This window comes from Melanerpes formicivorus, unplaced genomic scaffold, assembly GCF_026170545.1.
Source record: "Melanerpes formicivorus ecotype bairdi unplaced genomic scaffold, bMelFor1.0.p_v2 SCAF_10, whole genome shotgun sequence".
Taxonomy (NCBI): Eukaryota; Metazoa; Chordata; class Aves; order Piciformes; family Picidae; genus Melanerpes; species Melanerpes formicivorus.
Genome location: NW_027142362.1, coordinates 10,483,904 through 10,503,112, shown reverse-complemented (window position 1 = coordinate 10,503,112; position 19,209 = coordinate 10,483,904). Strand labels below are relative to the sequence as shown.

The 19,209-nt window shown below is 54.9% G+C and overlaps 1 protein-coding gene across 2 annotated transcripts in view; it reads left to right on the top strand.

Moving 5' to 3' along the window:
• ADAMTS7 (ADAM metallopeptidase with thrombospondin type 1 motif 7) overlaps window positions 1–19,209 on the top strand; it is a 54,632-nt gene that overhangs the window by 17,021 nt on the left and 18,402 nt on the right. For both annotated transcript variants that reach the window (XM_068143587.1, XM_068143585.1), the window contains exons 9-18: window positions 1,478–1,622; window positions 1,769–1,861; window positions 2,614–2,759; window positions 3,806–3,975; window positions 5,554–5,687; window positions 6,768–6,888; window positions 9,647–9,891; window positions 12,063–12,204; window positions 13,528–13,654; window positions 14,429–14,642. In XM_068143587.1, the coding sequence (XP_067999688.1) occupies window positions 1,478–1,622; window positions 1,769–1,861; window positions 2,614–2,759; window positions 3,806–3,975; window positions 5,554–5,687; window positions 6,768–6,888; window positions 9,647–9,891; window positions 12,063–12,204; window positions 13,528–13,654; window positions 14,429–14,642 (1,537 nt within the window). The remainder of the gene's footprint in view (window positions 1–1,477; window positions 1,623–1,768; window positions 1,862–2,613; window positions 2,760–3,805; window positions 3,976–5,553; window positions 5,688–6,767; window positions 6,889–9,646; window positions 9,892–12,062; window positions 12,205–13,527; window positions 13,655–14,428; window positions 14,643–19,209) is intronic.

The following is a 19,209-nucleotide window of genomic DNA, read 5'->3' as shown; positions in this document are numbered from 1 at the left end:
TGTTGCTGGTTTGAGTTAAGGAGGAATCTGGTTCCACATGACCTCAGAGCCATTCCCAGTCAAACCCAGCAGGAGTGATCCAATCTGCTGGGATCCAGCCTTGCCAGGGAACCTCACCATGCTGGAAACAAGCTTCTTTAGCTCAACACTGAAAGCTCCACGAGTGGCAGTTTCTGGTGTGTTTGTGGAGTATCACAGCATAAGCAGCAGAGCAGAGCCAGGACCATCCCCTGTGGCTCCTGCAGCCTGGCCAGCAGCCACCGGCCGCCTCCGTGGCCCGGGTTCAACATCCCCCTTCTAAAATTGTCCTGCCCAGCACAGTTTGAGCTCTGTTTGTAGTGGCAGGAGGAGGCTGAGTGCTGACAATCTGCTTTATTGCAATGAGCAGGCCCTTGACACGTGGGTTGTGGTGTCCACAGGGACCTTTGTGGGGTGGGAGTGATGTAGGACAACATCTGGTTCTTGGCAGTGGGACCTTTGTTCAGTGAAACCCTTCACCTTGAAAGGGGCTCGAGCTGGTGACCTGTTCACAAAGCAACAATCCAGGCAGCTATTCCCAGGGAAAAAAGACATTTCTGTCTTGTCATGGAGTCACAGAATGGGTTGGGTTGGAAGGGACCTTAAAGATCATCCAGTTCCAACCTCCTGCTGTGGGCAGGGACACCTCCCACTAGAGCAGGCTGCTCAAAGCCTCGTCCAGCCTGGCCTTGAGCACCTCCAGGGAGGAGGTTTTCATCGTGGGGTTGGGGCCATCTCAGGGTGGGAAGAGGGGGTGTGCAAGGCAGGGGCATGGAGAAGCTGCTGCTGCTTTCACCCCTTTGCCTTCCCAACATCTGTCACGTGAGGTGAGGCTGAGAGAGCTGGGGCTGTTTAGCTTGGAGAAGAGGAGGCTGAGGGGGGATCTCATCAATGCTTATGAATATCTAAAGGGTGGGTGTCAGGAAGGTGGAGCTAGACTCCTCTCAGTGGTCCCCAGTGACAGGACAAGAGTTAATAGCCATAAGCTTGAGCATGGGAAATTCCATCTAAACATGAGAAGGAGCTTCTCTACTTTGAGGGCAGCAGAGCACTGGAGCTGCTGCTCAGAGAGGTGGTGGACTCTCCTTCTCTGGAGACTTTCAAGTCCCTCCTGGTCACGTTCCTGTGTGATCTGCTTTGGGTGGTCTTGCTCTGGCAGCAGGGCTGGACTTGATGATCTTTGGAGTTCCCTTCCAGCCCCTACCATTCTGTGGTTCTGTGACTGATTCCCCATCACCCCCAGGATGACCACCTGGAAGCAGGCACCCACCCTCAGAAGTGGGTCCCCCCACACGTGCTGGAGCAGCTCTAGGGGTGGTTGGAGAAGCCAGGATCATAGCAGCTAGACGTGCTGATAGCTCCTGGTGGTGGGGGGACATTTACGAGCTGTGGTTCCTCCGTTGGCAGCTGCCGGGTGTGCCGGGCTGGTGGTGATGCTGCTGTGACCCCTCTCTTTCAGCCGGGGCTGGGGGCTCTGCCTGGATGACCCCCCTGCCCGGGAGGTGCTGGACTACCCCTTGGTGCCCCCGGGTGTCCTCTACGACGTGGGCCACCAGTGCCGGCTGCAGTACGGACCCTACTCCACCTTCTGCGATGACATGGATGTAAGCCAGGGGCTCCCCCCAGCACCACCCCCCGGGCTTGCGGGGCTCTGGGGAGCCTTTTGGGGGCCGGAGGGGCTCTGCACGGGGTGGTGCTGGAGGGTTGGCTGGTGCAGTGACGATGTCCTGCTCAACCCTGTTCTCTGCAGAGCGTCTGCAACACGCTGTGGTGCACGGTGGGGAACACCTGCCACTCCAAGCTGGACGCCGCTGTCGATGGCACGGCGTGTGGGGACAACAAGGTAAGTGGGGAGCAGACCCCCTCTGCGGCTGCAGACACTCCCAGCCCTGCACCTAGAGGGGTTTTGCAGGCTCCATCACACAGGGAAGGGCTCACTTCCCTGCCCTTGCTCTGCCCAAACCTCTGCTGGGGAGGTTCTGCCTTCAGTGGAGCTGAAAATGCCTCAGGATGGTGAAGCCCACAGTTAATTGCCACGGTGGGAGGAGAGCACAAGGCTTCTTCTGCTCAGTGGGTGCTGCAGCAGGAGCAGGGTGTGGAGGCACCCAGTTCTCTGCAGGCAGATCTGGTCACCCTTGGTTCCTCTACCCTGGGGCTGATCTGTCACGCTTGACTTCTCCAGAACAAGGTTTTCCTGCTCAATTTCCTGCCCAACTCCATAAAGCCATAGAGTGATAAAGACCTCTGTAGATGCTTCTCCTTGTTAGTTCAGTGTCCCCTCCCCAAGCCTTGGCCCCTTGGCCCCGGGGATGACCCTGGGCTTAGCTGCTGCCACTCCTTGCAGAACCTCCCACAGTGCCTTGCCCATGGCTGTGGCTCTGGGCTGAGGTGGGGCTCTGGATGCCCTGACTGGTGGGTCTGGCAGAGGTTTGGGTGTGCTGCCTTGGAGAAGCCCTCGTGCAGCCCAACATCTGAGCTTCCCATCGCCAGAAGTGCACCGAGCTCTGGCAGAACCCCAAAGCACGGATCCGGGGGCAGTTTTGGGGGGCTTTCCTGAAGCTTTGCTTTGTCTTCTCCTGGCCTGTCCCTCTGCAGTGGTGCTTCAACGGCGAGTGCGTGCCGGTGGGTTTCCGCCCCCAGGCCATCGACGGCGGCTGGAGCTCCTGGAGCTCCTGGGCCCTGTGCTCGCGGAGCTGCGGCGCTGGAGTGCAGAGTGCCGAGAGGCAGTGCAGCAGCCCCACGTAAGCAGCACCTGGCTCCTGCAGAGGCCCCCTCTAGGAGGGGAGCCCAGCACTTCACGGAATCAGAGGATTGTTTGGGTTGGAAAAGACCTCTAAGATCACTGAGTCCAGCCATCAGCCTGACACCGCCATGGCCATTCAACCAAGTCCCCAAGTGCCATGGCCACAAGTTTCTGGAATACCTCCAGGGCTGGTGACTCCACCACCTCCCTGCACAGCCTGTTCCAATGCCTGACCACTCTTGCAGGAAAGAAATTGTTCCTCATGTCCAATCTAAACTTCCTCTGGCATGATTTCAGACCATTCTATCACCTGATACTAGGGAGAAGAGCCCAACTCTCACCTGGCTCCAACCTCTTTTCAGGGAGTTAAAGAGGGTGATGAGGTCTCCCCTCAGCCAGGAGTGATCTTAGCCCTGACTAGGCACTGGTGAGGCAACACCTTGAATCCTGAGTTCAGTTTTGGGTACCACACTCAAAGAAGGACATTGAAGGGCTGGAGCAGGTCCAGAGAAGGGCAAAGAAGCTGGTGAAGGGTCTGGAGAACAGGTCTGGTTAGGAGCAGCTGAGGGAACTTGAGGCTGAGAGGAGAACTTTCTGGCTCTCTACAATTCCCTGAAAGGAGGCTGGAGCCCAGTGGAGGTTAGTCTCTTCTCACATGCAACAAGAGACAGAACAAGAGGAAACAGCTTCAGTTTGCCCCAGGGGAGGTTCAGGTTGGATGTGAGGAATAATTTCTTCCCAGAGAGTTCTTCACAGAAAGAGTAATTGGCCACTGGAATGTGCTGCCCAGGGAGGTGGTGGAGTCACTGTCCCTGGAGGTGTTCAAAACAGGATTGGATGTGGCACTTGGAGGCATGGTTTAGATGTCAGGAGGTGTTAGGTATTAGGTGATAGGTTGGACTTGGTGATCTCCGAGGTCTTTTCCAACCTGGTGTGGTGGGTTGAAATTTCCCCCCAGCACTAACTTTTAAGCCAGACCACCTCAGATTCTGTGATCTCTTCCAACCCTAGCCCTTGTGTGACTCTCTGCTCTCCCTCTCCCAGGCCCAAGTACGGGGGCAGGTACTGCCTGGGGGAGCGGAAGCGGTTCCGGATCTGCAACGTCAAGCCATGTCCCCCCGACAAGCCCTCCTTCCGCCAGGTCCAGTGCAGCCGCTTCAACCCCATGCCCTACAAAGGGAAGCTCTACAAGTGGACACCAGTGCCCAACAACAGTGAGTCCCAAGGCATAGCCTACAGAGAAACCCAGAAGAGGGTCACAGGCTCGCAGGATGTTAGGAGTTGGAAGGGACCTCTGGAGACCATCAAGTCTCAGCCCCCTGCCAGAGCTGGATCAGGGAATCTAGTGCAGGTCACACAGGAAGGCATTAGTTTCAGTGGGAGAAGAACCAACACATGTGAGCCTCAATTAATTGAGCTTCATGCCAAACCCATTTGCTCTTGTGCCCAAATCCTGCAGTGGATTTTCTATAGGAAGATCTTTGTCCCTGCAGTGGTGTCTTGTGAAGTTGCACCAGCAAGGTCCAGAAGCCCATAGGAGCAGGTATCTATATTAACCTTGCTGAGATTAATATGAGTTCAATCATGAGCAGAATTGGAGGAAGATATCACATTGCATATCAGGTTGGAGGGTGGATAAAAGCCTTTTTTTTAGCTCATGCATGAAGCAAACCTGAAATAGCACAGCAGAGGAGCCATCTTCTTCTTCAAGAGGGTCTTCCCAACAGCTTGGTCTTGCTGTTGGTGTCCATAAGATTGGCCTTGCAGTCAGTGCTGTTACCTCATCAGTGACACAGGCAGTGAGACTGAGGGCACCCTCAGCAAGTTTGCAGATGACAACCAAGCTGAGTGGTGAGGTTGGTAAGTCTGGAGGACAGGATGGGTGTCATCCAGATGGACCTGGACAGGTGGGCTGAGGAGAATCTCATGAGATTCAATAAGACCAAGGCTTGCACCTGGGTCAGGACAGTCCCCAGTACCAATCCAGGCTGGGGGATGAGGAGGTTGAGAGCAACCCTGCAGAAAAGGACTTGGGGGTGCTGGTGGGTGAGAAGCTGGGCATAAGACAGCTGTGGGCACTGGCAGGCCAGAAGGCCAATGGCATCCTGGGCTGCTTCAAAAGCAGCATAGCCAGCAGATGGAGAGAGGTGAGCCTGCCCTTCTGCTCTGGTGAGACCTCACCTACAGTGCTGTGTCCAGCTATGGGCCCCTCAACACCAGAGAGACATGGACCTGCTGGAGAGGGGCCAGAGGAGCTACAAAGATGATCAGAAGGCTGGAGCACCTCTCCCATGGGACAGGCTGAGAGAGCTGGGGCTGTTCAGCCTGCAGAAGAGAAGGCTCTGGGAAGACCTTAAAGCTACATTTCAGTATCTGAAGTGGGAAGGCTGGGGAGGGACTGTTCAGAAGGCCCTGTGGGGGGAGGACAAGGGGCAGTGGTTCAGGACTGGAGCAGGGAAGTTTTAGGTTGGACTTCAGGAGGAAGTTCTTCACAATGAGGGTGGTGAGACACTGGAGCAGGTTGCCCAGAGAGGTGGTTGAGACATTGAAAGTCAAACTTGATGGGGCTCTGAGCAGCCTGCTGTAGTTGGAGATGTCCCTGCTGAGCGCAGGGGGATTGGGCAAGATGCCCTTTGAAGGTCCCTTCCAAGGCGATGCAACCTGTGAACCTGTGTCTTTAAGTCGTGGCTGGGCTTGCAGAGGGGGGTGGAGTTTTGGGGGGTGTTTTTGGGGAGCTGGTGTTGTGGCCTCCAGCTTGCTGGGGTTGAGCTGCTGCGGGTTGGGTTCCCCAGTTAACCCCTGCGAGCTGCACTGCCGGCCCGAGGATGAGTACTTTGCGGAGAAGCTGCGGGACGCCGTCATCGACGGGACGCCCTGCTACGAGATGAACGCCAGCCGCGACGTCTGCATCAACGGCATCTGCAAGGTGGGGCCCTGCACACCTCCTCCCGGGCAAGGGGCCCAAGCACCACCCCTCTGCTCAGGGAAACGGAGGTGGGCGTCGGGCACGCTGGCCCCGCTGACTCGAACCGATGGGCTGGGGAGAGGGAGGGAGGGAGGGAGGGAGGGAGGGAGGCTCCACTTGGAAATAAGGTCAGGGGTAGGGAAGGGGATGTGAGCGTGTTGAGGAGCCTGGAGCATCTCTGTGAGGAGGAAAGGCTGAGAGACATGGAGGGCTGTTGAGCCTGGGGAAGAGCAGCCTGAGAGGGGATCTGCTCAATGCTCAGCAAGACTTAAAGGGTGGGGGGCAAGAGGATGGAGCCAGACTCTTGTCAGTGGTGCCCGAGGACAGGACAAGGGGCAATGAGCACAAACTGGAGCCCAGGAGGTTCCATCTGAAAAGGAGGAGAAAATTCTTTGGTATGAGGGTGCTGAAGTCCCAGAGCAGGCTACCCAGAGAGGTTGTGGAGTTTCCTTTTCTGGAGAGGTTCCAAACCCCCCTGGCCATTGTGATGCTGGGCAAGCTGCTGTGGGTGCCTTTGCTCTAGCAGTGGGGCTGGACTGGGTGATCTCCAGGGATCCCTTCCAACCCTTGCCACGCTGGGAATCTTTGAGAGGACACTCAGCTCAGCCCTACATCCTGAGTGTGGCCATGGGTCTGACCTGGAATTTGTCACAGAATCCCAGCATGGTGGCAGTTAGAAGGGACCTCTGAAGATCATCCAGTCCTAGCATCTGTAAAAAGACCCCAGCTTGCCCCTCTCTCACACCCAACTTCCTTATTTTCCACTGCTGAGGACCCAGACTAGTCCTCTCCCTTGTTCCTCCCACACTGGTGTTGGAATCACCTCCCAAATGCAGCAGTGAATTCCCCTACACTCGTCAGTTTCAAGACCCATCTTGGCAGGGAGCTGGGCCAGCTCATTTCAACTCCACTAACCTAGAAAGGTTGACCCCAGCTGATCCTTGGGGTCCCTTCCAGCCTGGCATTCTGTTGGTGGCTGATGGCATGGTGGGCAGTTGGGGTGATGTGGGGACACAGGTGACCAACTGAGCTACCTTGCAGAATGTGGGCTGTGACTACGAGATCGACTCCAACGCGGTGGAGGACCGGTGTGGGGTCTGCCATGGGGATGGTTCCACCTGCCACACCGTCAAGAAGACCTTTGAGGACAGTGAGGGGCTGGGTAAGTGTGGTGGGTTGGAATTGCACCCCACCCCCCAACATAACATTGCCAGACCAGCTCAGTTAGAAAGCAAATGAAGCTGTATTTACAAGCACTCCCTCTACTCTGCTCTGGTGAGACCCCACCTGGAGTACTGTGTCCAGTTCTGGAGCCCCTATTACAGGAAGGGTCTGGAGGTGTTGGAATGTGTCCAGAGAAGGGCCATGAGGATGAGCAGAGGGCTGGAGTTCCTCTGCTATGAGGACAGACTGAGGGAGTTGGAGTTTTTCAGTCTGGAGAAGAGAAGGCTCTGAGGAGACCTAATTGTGGCTTTCCAGTATCTGAAGTGGGCTACAGAAAAGCTGGGGAGGGACTTTTTAGGGTGTCAGGGAGTGATAGGACTAGGAGGAGTGGAACAAAACTAGAAATGGGTAGATTCAGGTTGGATGTTAGGAAGAAGTTCTTCCCCAGGAGGGTGGTGAGACACTGGCACAGGTTGCCCAGGGAGGTGGTGGAAGCCTCATCCCTGGAGGGTTTTAAGGCCAGGCTGGATGTGGCTGTGAGCAACCTGCTGTAGTGTGAGGTGTCCCTGCCCATGGCAGCGGGGTTGGAGCTGGCTGATCCTTGAGGTCCCTTCCAACCCTGACAATTCTCTGATTCTACAACTACCATCTAGAAATATGGAATGCAATGAATATATATAAAATAGGTAATATTTGCATATATGTACAACTTATAAACAACACAAGAAACCCTCCCCAGGACAAAACCGGGGGGGTACCAATAGCTTCCCCCTTCCTGCTCCCTTCCCTCCCCCTGTACACAGGACAAGAGAAGGAGCAGAGAGTTGCTGTTAGTTACTTAACCACAACAAAGAACACAGCCAAGGTCAGCAAAGCCAGCAGCAAGCCAGGAACTGCTATCTGCCAGAGAGGAGGAGGCAAAAAGAGAGGAAGAGAGTTTACAAATCTAAGTTCCTGATAGTTCTCTGCCCAATGGGAGTATTTAGACCTTATCACTCCTTTCCTTTGGCACCCAGCGGTGATTTATTGACATTCTATCACTTTCTGCTCAAGACCTGTGGAGAATTTTTCTAGGCACAGCCTTGAACTACCACCACAAGGTGTAAAGATTGGCATGGGGCTGGCGCCCAGGGGACAGCAGCACCCACCTGTGATGGTTTGAGCCTTAACTGGGACTTAAGGGCTCAAATGGGGGCAAGGCTGAGAATCCCTCCCCTGCTCCCCCCTCCTCTTTCCCAATAGAATAGAATAGAATAGAATAAACCAGGTTGGAAGAGACCTTCAAGATCATCATGTCCAACCCATCAACCAATCCAACACCACCTATACAACTAACCCATGGCACCAAGCACCCCATCAAGTCTCCTCCTGAACACCTCCAGTGATGGTGATTCCACCACCTTGCCAGGCAGCCCATTCCAATGGGCAATCACTCTCTCTGTATAGAACTTCTTCCTAACATCCAGCCTAAAATAGAGAGGAAAAGAAAGGAAAGGAGCAAATCATAGATTCCTAGAATCAGTAAGGTTGGAAAAGACCTCAGGGATCATCAAGTCCAACCTGTCACCCAACACCTCATGACTAAATCCACCAAGAAATAATTTGGATTTGGCTTGGAAGTAGAGAGGTAAAGAATTTTCTTTAAACAATATATATATATATATCTTATATCTATATTTATATCTATCTATCTATCTATAAAACAATAACAGGTAGGGTTCACAAGGGTAAGGAACAAGGATGGATGGGAAAAAAGAGAAATATGAGATACAAAACCAGTCCTTTGCAAAGATGTGGGTGTAGCAGGGAGGACCACCTGGCAGAGAAGCAGGGAGCCAGCAGTCCTCTCATCCAGGCAAAGACAGAGGCCAAGAGAACCACATGACTGCAGTGTCCTCCTTTTTATAGGCTTGCTGGACAGGGAGGGGGAGTGGAACAGATTAATTTAGTTTCCCAGGGGGAAACCCCCCTGCAGGGAGGGCAGTGCTCTCACAAGCCCTCCCCCCCTGCTTCCAGGATGGGTGTAACCCATCATCCCACCCCAGGTGGTGGATCTCCTCTGTGCCACATAGAATAGAATAGATTAAACCAGGTTGGAAGAGACCTTCAAGATCATCGAGTCTAACCTATCAACCAATCCAACCCACCTAAACAACTAAACCATGGCACCAAGCACCCCATCAAGTCTCCTCCTGAACACCTCCAATGATGGTGACTCCACCACCTCCTTGGGCAGCCCATTCCAATGGGCAATCACTCTCCCTGTGAAGAACTTTCTCCTCACCTCCAGCCTAAACTTCCCCTGGCACAGCTTGAGACTGTGTCCTCTTGTTCTGGTGCTGCTTGCCTGGGAGAAGAGACCAACCTCCACCTGGCTACAACCTCCCTTCAGGTAGTTGTAGAGAGCAAGAAGAGCCTCCTCTTCTCCAGGCTAAGCAACCCCAGCTCCCTCAGTCTCTCCTCATAGAGCTTGTGTTTCAAACTCCTCACCAACTTTGCTCCCTCCAGCAAGTCAACCTCCTTCCTAAACTGAGGGGCCCAGAACTGGACACAGGACTCAAGGTGTGGCCTAACCAGTGCAGTGTACAGGGGCACAATGACCTCCCTGCTCCTGCTGGCCACAGTGTTCCTGATGCAGGCCAGGATGCCATTGGCCCTCCTGGCTGCCTGGGCACACTGCAGGCTCATGTTCAGCCTACCGTCGGCCAGTGACATCTTTGACTCCTCAAAGGCTCAGCTCCCGGTTCCGTTCCCAGGGTACGTGGACATTGGGATTATCCCCGTGGGAGCCCGGGAGATCCGGATCGAAGAGGTTGCCGAGGCTGGGAATTTCCTGGCCCTGCGGAGCGAGGACCCGGAGAAGTATTTCCTGAACGGCGGTTGGACCATCCAGTGGAACGGGGACTACAGGGTGGCAGGGACCACCTTCACCTACAAGAGGACAGGGAACTGGGAGAACCTCACCTCCCCGGGGCCCACTGTAGAGCCCGTGTGGATCCAGGTATGGGCTGGGCTCTGCTGGTGGTTGAGGTGTGTGCTGGGGACCAGAGGGACAGAGCTGCCAGGTCTTCTGCCTTCCCACCCGGGGCAGAGCTGCTGCGGTCCCTCACAACACTTTGCTGCCATCCAAGGGATGGGGCCACATTTCTCCAGGAGCCAGTGTTGGGAGCAGTGACCACACACCGCTGGCCCAAGGAGCTTTTCCAGCCCATGCCACTTCCAGCTGAGCCTGACCCCTCTGCAGCATTCCTCCAAATGTTTACCCAGAGGGACAGTGTGAGGAGAAAGAGACCCTTCCTGAGGTCTTTCCTGTATCTTCTCAAGAGCAGGGGAGGAGCCTGCGGTGCTTCTGGCAGGGCTGGAGCAACTGGTGGAAGTGGTGGGAGCTGGGAGACATGGTGGTGGGAGACGGTGGCCCAGCAGCAGCCCTCAGCAGTGCCACGGTGAGGTGCACTTGTGGGTCCTGCTCCATGGTGCAAACCCAAGTGATGTCTCCCAGGGTGCTGCATCTGCTTGCTCACAAAAGCCCTTGAGGCAGGAGGTAAAAATCCAAAAAGAACGTTTGAAATCCTTCCAAACATCTGGAAATGTCAGCTTGTAGTCATCTTCTGCACATCAGGTGGAGACCCTTCTTGGGGCCCTTTGGGTCTTAAAGGGGCTGATCAGAAAGCTGGGGACAGACTTTTGAGCAGGGCCTGTTGTGACAGGACAAGGAGTGATGATTTGAAACTAAAAGAGGGACTGGGGAGAAGGGAGAAATGTTTGACCCTGAGGGTGGTGAGAGCCTGTTCCAGGCTGCCCAGAGAGCTGGGAGCTGCCATTGCAGGTCAGGTTGTTTGGTGCCCTGAGCAAGCTGCTCTGGTTGCAGCTGTCCCTGCAGGCTGCAGTGGGGTTGGACTGGATGAGCTTTAAAAGTCCCTTTCCAACCCCTTCTATGATCCTGTGAAATTCCTTGTGGTGCAAAGCTTGCCACAGAGGCAGTGACCACCATGGAGGTGCGTCCACCCCATGGACCTGCAGGGCCCTCCTGTCCCTCGCAGTCACAGCTAGTCACAGTAAGTCACAGCCTTCCTTACTCACGCTTCCTGAGCACCAGCCCCCGTGCAGAGGCTCACCTTGGAGCCCAGCCACACTGAGCAGCCAAAGTCTTCATCTTTGCAGCTCTTCAGCAGAGGCTCCAGATGAAATATGAGTAGGATCCTCTGGCAGCTCCTCTGCTGCCAAGTGCTGCTGTTAATGGGAGCGGTGGTGTGCTCAGCACCCGCAAATGATTTTCTGGGATCCATAACATAATTAAAACCTTTTGGCAGAAACCTTTCAATGTTCACTGAGAGGTTTTGGCAAGAGGCCCCGGGCCCCACCAAAGCTCCAAGAACAACAAAGCTTTTGGCACTATAATGGGAGTGCTTAGGGTAAGAAAAACAAGGTTGAGCTCCAGCCTCTGCCCAGCCTGGAGTAGGAGGTGCTGGGGGGGGGGAGGGGTAGGACTTGTGTCAACTTGCCCAGTCCCTGGAGGTGTTCCAGGCCAGGTTGGATGAAGCCTTGAGCAACCTGGTCTAGTGGAGGATGTCCCTGCCCTTGGCTTGGGGTTTGGAACTGGATGGTCTTTAAGGTCCCTTCCAACCTGAACCATTCTATGAATAAATCTGTGAATCACCAGCAGGAGTGCCAGGGGACAAAAGCAGCCTTGGGATGGAGCTGGGTGTGGAGTGATGTCTTCATGGCCATGCTAGGCAGGTTGTTACCTCCTGAACAGCCTCTGGGGTGCAATGGCCAACCTGGACTGCCCTGAGGGGATTTAAGAAGGGTTTATAAATATCTGAGGGCTGGATGTCAGGAAGGCAGGGACAGCCTCTGCTCACTTGTGCCCTGTGACAGGACAAGGAGCAATAGATGTAAACTACAGCGCAGGAAGTTCCACCTCAACATGAGGAAGAAGTTTACTGTCAGGGAGCAGTGGAACAGGCTGCCCAGAGGGGTTGTGGAGTCTCCTTCTCTGGAGACTTTCAAGACCCACCTGGATGTGTTCCTGTGCGACCTGTGCTGGATTCTATGGCCCTGCTCTGGCAGCGGGGGTTGGATTTGATGATTGTCAGAGGTCCTTTCCCACCCCTAACATCCTGTGATGCTGTGTACTAGCCACCTCCTTGACCACCCCTTGTGTGCCCACAGCTTCTGTTCCAGGAGACCAACCCGGGGGTGCGGTACCAGTACACCATCCAGCGCCCGGCGGACAGCCAGAACGAGATCCAGCAGGCTGAGTTCCTCTGGCGCTTCGGCTCCTGGACCACCTGCACGGCCACCTGTGGCACTGGTGAGGCCTTGCTCGCTCACCCTGCAGGAGCACAGCGGGCAGAGCATCCCTGGGTTTGTGTGGAAGCTTTAGGAATCCCTGGGTCTTTGGTTTCAGGAGGTCTTGAAACAGAAATGGGTAGATTCAGGTTGGATGTTAGGAGGAAATTCTTTACTGTGAGGGCAGTGAGACACTGGAAGGGAGGTGATAGAAACCCCATCCCTGGAGGTTTTTAAGGGGAGGTGAAAGGCAACATCTGCTGAGGTCACCACTGTTGGTGCCCCTACTGCTCTTGCCCAACAGACCTCCAGGGAGCTTTGTCAGCTTCTTGCTTGGGGTTGTGTTACCACTGGGTGGTCCTCAACATCGGGGTGATGGAGACAGAAAAGCTTTAGAGAAGTCCAAGGAGTATGGAGAGGTTGATCCCCTGCCTGGATGAGCCTCACTGGGGGGCATCATTTCCAGGCACAAAAGTGCCCAGTGCACTGGGAAGGTGCCCAGTGCAGGCTGAGCCTCAGGATCCTGTGCTCTCCTGTAGTGTTGGACACTTGCTTCTCCCTCTTCCCACTCTGCTGTGCCACTGGCCAGGCATCCTGGGGAGCCTGGAGCAGCTTTTGGGATGTCTCATGGAGTGGGACAGTCCAGGCATGATGCCAGGGGAGAAGCTGGGACCAGTGAGTGCTTCCTCAAGAGCATCTGCCAGCCAAAAAAAGACATTCAAAGAACTTCATGCTTCCTTGGGTGGTGCGGGGTGACAGGAGATGCCTCCTGCCTGTTCCAGGGAGATAGGTGTGGGTCCCTGCTTGGAGCAGGAGGGTTGTGGTGTGGTAGGAGTTGCCATCTGGGCTGAGAGCTCTTGGCTATGGGTTGCCACAAGCCATGTAGTATTCTCTCACGTTTTAGGATGTCAGGTAGGGATAGGACTAGGGGGAATGGAGCAAAACTAGAAATGGTAGATTCAGACTGGATGTTAGGAAGAAGTTCTTCCCCATGAGGGTGGGGAGACACTGGCACAGGTTGCCCAGGGAGCTGGTAGAAGCCTCATCCCTGGAGGGTTTTGCAGCCAGGCTGGATGTGGCTGTGAGCAACCTGCTGCAGTGTGAGGTGTCCCTGCCCATGGCAGGGGGGTTGGAACTGGCTGAGCCTTGAGGTCCCTTCCAACCCTGACAATTCTCTGATTCTATGTGGCATGGGAAAGTGAGGAGGACAGAAGCTGAGGGCACTTGTTTGCATTTGAAACCTTGCAAGGTTTGGGTGCTTGGCTTCCAGAGCAGAGGGGAAGCAGAGGAGTGAGTCAGGCAGGTTGGTGCCCATCCCCATGCCAGCCCTTGCCCGTGTCCCCAGGGGTGCAGCGGCAGGTGGTGCACTGTGTGGAGAAGCTGGCTGGCATCGTGGAGGAGCGCTACTGTGATGCCCTCACCCGCCCTGATGACAAGCAGAGGACCTGCAGTGAGGAGCCCTGCCCAGCCAGGTCTGATGGCTCTGCCCCTCACCCCCTCTCAGCAAGGCTCTTCAGCTTCAACTCCTGCCCTGAAGAGTTGCTGGGATCCTGGTTGCTGCAGCTGCACAGGGCCATGTGCACATATTTGCACCCTGGGTTTGAACCTCTCCTCTCCACTGTGCTTGAGAAGGGCTCCCAGACCCTGTGTTGGTCCATGGGAGCAAAGCCCATGGTTGCCCAAGCACTGCAGTGTGATGTTTATCTGCAGACCATGAGTCTCATGGGAAGGCATCATCCTAGCAAGGCCTGGAGCCCCTCTGCTGCTGTGCAAATGACCATCCCATGTGACATGGGCACTAACCCAGCCCTGGATGTGCCAGAGCCCTGGAGCAGGCTGCCCAGAGAGGAATGGAGTCTCCTTTTCTGGGGAGCTTCCAATCCCACCTGGTCATTGTGATGCTTGGCAAGCTGCTGTGGGTGCCCCTGCTTGAGTATGGAGGTTGAAGTGGGTGATCTCCAGAGGTCCCTTCCAGACCCTACCACGCTGGGGTTCTGGGATCCCTGACCTTTGTTCTGGGCACCCTACCCCTGAGCTGAAGCCAGAGTTGGGATCCTCATTGCCCTATGACCCTGAGCCCTGCTTGGCTACAGGCTGCAGGAGCATCTCATGTACATCTCCTGGCCCCAACTGCCTCTTGGTTGGTGGTGCTAACCCCTGCAGTGCTCAGCGTGGTGGGACAGAGGCCAGGGCTGGCTCCTGGCCTCTTGCTCCAGCTGAGACCTTTCCCTTTGCCCTCTCCCCAGGTGGTGGGTCGGAGAGTGGCAGAAGTGCTCGGCCAGCTGCGGCGGGTCGGGGCTGATGAGGAGGACGGTGCTGTGCATCCAGAGCGTGGGGCTGGACGAGCAGAGGGCGCTGCAGCACGCTGACTGCCAGCACCTCCCCAAGCCGGAGGCCACCGCCCCCTGTCATCCAGAGGTCCCCTGTCCCTCCCAGTGGGCAGTAGGGAACTGGTCTGAGGTGAGAAGGGGCCCTGGGGAGGTCCTAGTGTCTCTTCAAAGCTTGGGGGGAGCTGGGATAAAGTCCTCCCAGACAGCTTCAACCTGCTCAGCAGTGATGGATGTCCTCCAGCTTGCAAGGACCATTCATAGCTGGGTTACATGGGCCCATGGTGTAACAGCAGCTCATGGGGATGGGAATTTCATGGCATGAGGAGGTCTTAGGGTGAGGAAGGAGCGTTGAGCTCTCTGCCTCATCTTCTCCAAACCTTGTTGCTCACTCAGTCAGGGTGATGGCCATGTTCCATGCTTCGTGCAGGAAGGGCAGAACCAAAAGACCTTCAGCACTTTTCCCAGCACAAGTCTTCCTCTTTGTTTTGGCAGAAGCCTTAAAGAAGTTTCTTGCCAGCTAAGGATGTGGTGTTGGAGGCCAGTCAGGCATGGGTGTGCTGGCCAGTAGGCACCAGCTCCCTGGTTCTTGGACAGAGCTGTCCCAGCTCTGCTGCAGGGGTGGGCAGAGGCAGAGACCTCTCACAGTGGTGAGTGGCTTATGAGCCAGATGTATGGCCTTGGGGCCAAGAAGGCAAATGGTCTCCTGGGGTGTACAAAGATGAGTGTGGCCAGCAGGTCAGGGGAGGTTCTCTCCCTCTCTACTCTGCCCTACTTCCTGAGGCTACAGCTGGAGTCTTGGGTCCAGCTCTGGGCTCCCCAGTTCAAGAGAGACAGGAAACTGCTAAAGAGAGTCCAGTGGAGGCTGGGAAGGTGCTGAGGGGCCTGGAGCATCTCTGTGAGGAGGAAAGGCTGAGAGCCCTGGGGCTGTTGAGCCTGGAGAAGAGCAGCCTGAGAGGGGATCTGCTCAGTGCTCAGCAAGAGCTAAAGGATGGGGAGCAAGAGAATGGGGCTGGGCTCTTCTCAGTGGTGCTCAGTGGCAGGACAAGGGGCAATGGGCAGGACTGGGAAGCCAGGAGGTTCTAGGTGACCATGTGGAGAAACTTGTTTGGTGTGAGAGTGCTGGAGCCCAGAGAGGTTGTGGAGTCTCCTTCTCTGGAGAGCTTCCAACCCCCCCTGGCCCTTCCTGCTTTGGAAGGGGGTTTGAGCTGGATGATCTCCAGAGGTTCCTTCCAACCCCTACCATGCTGGGATTCTGGGATGCTCTCAGGGAATGGAAGGAGGCCATCACATTTTTAAGCATTTTTGATTTCAAAGAGAAGGAGAGACCCCAAAAGCCCCAGCCTAGATGCAGTGCTGTGGTCACCCTCTGTGGCCTGTGCTTATTTCTGTATTCCTCTGGATCAGCTGCACCATGGGCTGAGGTTTGAACCAGCAAAAAATCACAGTTGCTCATCTCAGCAGTGGCTTCAAAAAGTGTTTGTTCTGAAGACAAATGTGGGGAGAGAAATGAGATCTCCTGGGAACAGAGCTTGTTGCTAAGGAACAAATGGGATAAAAATGCCGGCAGAGAGCTTGAAGGCTGCACGAGAGCTGGGCAGAAATATTTTTCCAGGGGCCCACAAAAGCCACAATTTGAGGGCTTGAGGAACAGCTGCAAGAGCTTAAAAGCAGAACTAAGGCTTGCATCTCCATGCCTTGCATAGAGCCAGCCCGATCTGTCACATCAGACCCCGTGGTGGGGGCATCAACAGATCTCAGAGGCCAGGCAAAATGTGCTTGAGGGTTTGAGATGTCTGTTGGTTTCTGTCCTTGCATTTCAATCAGGAGGCCACATCCTTCTCCATTTCCACCACCAGCAGTAAGGAGAGAAATTTGAGGGTGGTAAGGCACTGGAACATGTTGCCCAGGGAAGCTGTGAGCACCTCATCCCTGGAAGTCTTAAAGACTAAGTTGGATGAAACTTTTCAGCAACCTGATCTAGTGGAAGGTGTCCCTCCCCATGGCAGGGGGGTTGGAGCTTGATGATGTTTCCAACTCAAGCCATCCTATGTTTCTGTGGAATTTGAGGGGCTTGGGAGCTTCCCAGAAGTGTGGTCCTTCTGTTCAGTGATAATCACCAGGGATTGTTGCTTTTTTTGGGACTTGCAGACCCTTGGGCAGGGCCTGTCTGGCACCAGGAGCGCTCAGGCAGCCCACAAAGCCAAAGGGGTTATTTGTGGTTTGGGTAGTCCAACAAAGTGCTTAACCACTGGGACTTGGTGCCTTCAGCAGGAGACCCAAAATCCATCTATATCCAGCTTGAGGGACTTCCCAGTGAAGCTCTCAGTGTGCTCAGAAGTATTGTTTGTTATCCAAAATGAAGCTGGTGAAGGGTCTGGAGAACAGGTCTTGTGAGGAACAGCTGAGGGGCCAGGGGTTGTTGAGCCAGGAGAAAAGGAGGCTCCATGAAAGCTCCATGAAAGGGGGTTGGAGCCAGGTTCTTCTCCTGAGGAACAAATGAGAGGATGAGAGGAGATGGTCTCAGGTTGCCCCAGGGGAGGTTTAGGTTGGACATATGGAACAATTTCTTCCCCAAAAGGTCTATGAAGGCCTGGCTCAGCCTGCCCAGGGCAGTGGTGGAGTCCCCATCCCTGGAAGGGCTTCAAAGCTGTGGAGATGTGGTGCTGAGGGTCATGGTTTGGTGGTGACCTGGCAGTGCTGGGGTAATGGTTGGACTTATTGACCTCTGGGGTTGTTTCTGCTCCTACCTGGCATTGCCCAGGAGATACAGAGCTAGGGAAGCCACAGCACAGAGGATCTGGCTGCTGGGTCAGCATCTCCTCTAGACAGCCCCTACCAGGGAGGAGAAGTCCCACAGGGTGGGCACTCACCTGGAAACCCACCAGGACCAGCTGAGGGAGCAGAGCAGGTGACATTGAGGCACCTGGCCCTCAGGAGGACTGAGGAAAGATGGGGAAGGCTCACAGTGCAGGAGTCTGGATTGTCTGAGGAGCATGTCTCCAGGTGAGCCCTGGCCAGCCTGGCAGCTCTGCCTGTCCACCTTAACCTCTTCATTTCCATGTGCTGGTGGCTGTGCATCAAGCCCTCTCCTCAGCCCATCCATTTTCATCCAAAGGGCAGTGATTTCAGCAGAAATCCCCTCTGTTGGCTTTGTTTGCCTTGTTGACCCTTTGTTCTCCTTGGCCAGCTTGCACAAGGCTTGTTGATGCCCATGACTAATGCTCTGTGCATGTCACCACAAACTGCAGCAGCCCACATGGGATGTTACCAGCCCTAGGATTGACTTAGCCAGCAGAAAATGTTGTTGTCCCTCTTTCCAGCTTGGGGGTTCCTCTTACACTGAGCAGTCTCAAAGGAGCCATTGTGGTGGCGGAGGAGGAGGAGCTCCACAAAGCTCTATCTTGACCTTTGCCTTTTCCCTACTAGGACAACACCCATCTTATTATCCCCTGCTCCAGAAAGCTCTCTTCTAGAAGAAGAGATGTAATTCATGGTGATAGGTCACAGGAAAGACCTATGAGATCATCTTGCCCAATGGCCTTCACACTGGCCATCCCCTGGGAAAATCATTCCTGGCTAGAGTGGAGGTCAAGGAGCACCCTGAGCAAAGTGCCCTGCAATACCAACCCTGTACTGGGATAGCCTCTAGCAGGGAGGGAGACAGCCCTGGAGGTACATCTGACTGGTAGTCACACTGCTTACTGGTGTGACTGGTACCTCCTGCTCCCCACTCCTGGTAGAAGGGACCCTGAGCCACAGATGAGAATGACACGGGAAGGGTAGAGAAAGAGTTAGAGCAAGGAAGAATAGAACAGAATGGAATGGAATGGAATGGAATGGAATAGAATAGAATAGAATAGACCAGACCAGACCAGACCAGGTTGGAAAAGACCTTTGAGATATTCAAGTCCAGCCCATCACCCAACACCATCTAATCAACTAAACCATGGCACCAAGCACCCCATCCAGTCTCTTCCTAAACACCTCCAGGGATGATGACTCCACCACCTCCCTGGGCAGCACATCCCAATGGCCAACCTCTCTTTCTGGGAAGAACTTCTTCCTAACATCCAGCCTAAACCTCCCTTGGCGCAGCTTGAGACTGTGTCCTCTTGTTCTGGTGCTGCTTGCCTGGGAGAAGAGACCAACCCCCACCTGGCTACAACCTCCTTTCAGGTAGTTGCAGACAGCAAGAAGGTCACCCCTGAGCCTCCTCTTCTCCAGGCTAAGCAACCCCAGCTCCCTCAGCCTCTCCTCACAGGGCTGTACTCCAAACCCCTCCCCAGCTTTGTTGCCCTTCTCTGGACACCTTCCAGCAATTCAACATCTTTCCTAAACTGAGGGACCCAGAACTGGACACAGGACTCAAGGTGTGGCCTCACCAGTGCTGAGCATAGGGGCAGAATGACCTCCCTGCTCCTGCTGGCCACACTGTTCCTGATGCAGGCCAGGATGCCATTGGCTTTCTTGGCCACTTGGGCACCCTGCTGGCTCATGTTCAGCCTACTATTGACCAGTACTTTATGTTGGACATTGGGAAGAAGCTCTTAACTATGAGAGTGATGAGACACTGGAACAAGTTACCCAGGGAGATTGTGGAGACCTCATCCCTGGAAGTGTTTAAGACCAGGCTGGATGAGGCTTTGAGCAACCTGGTCTAGTGGGAGGTGTCCCTGCCCATGGCAGAGTGTTGGAAC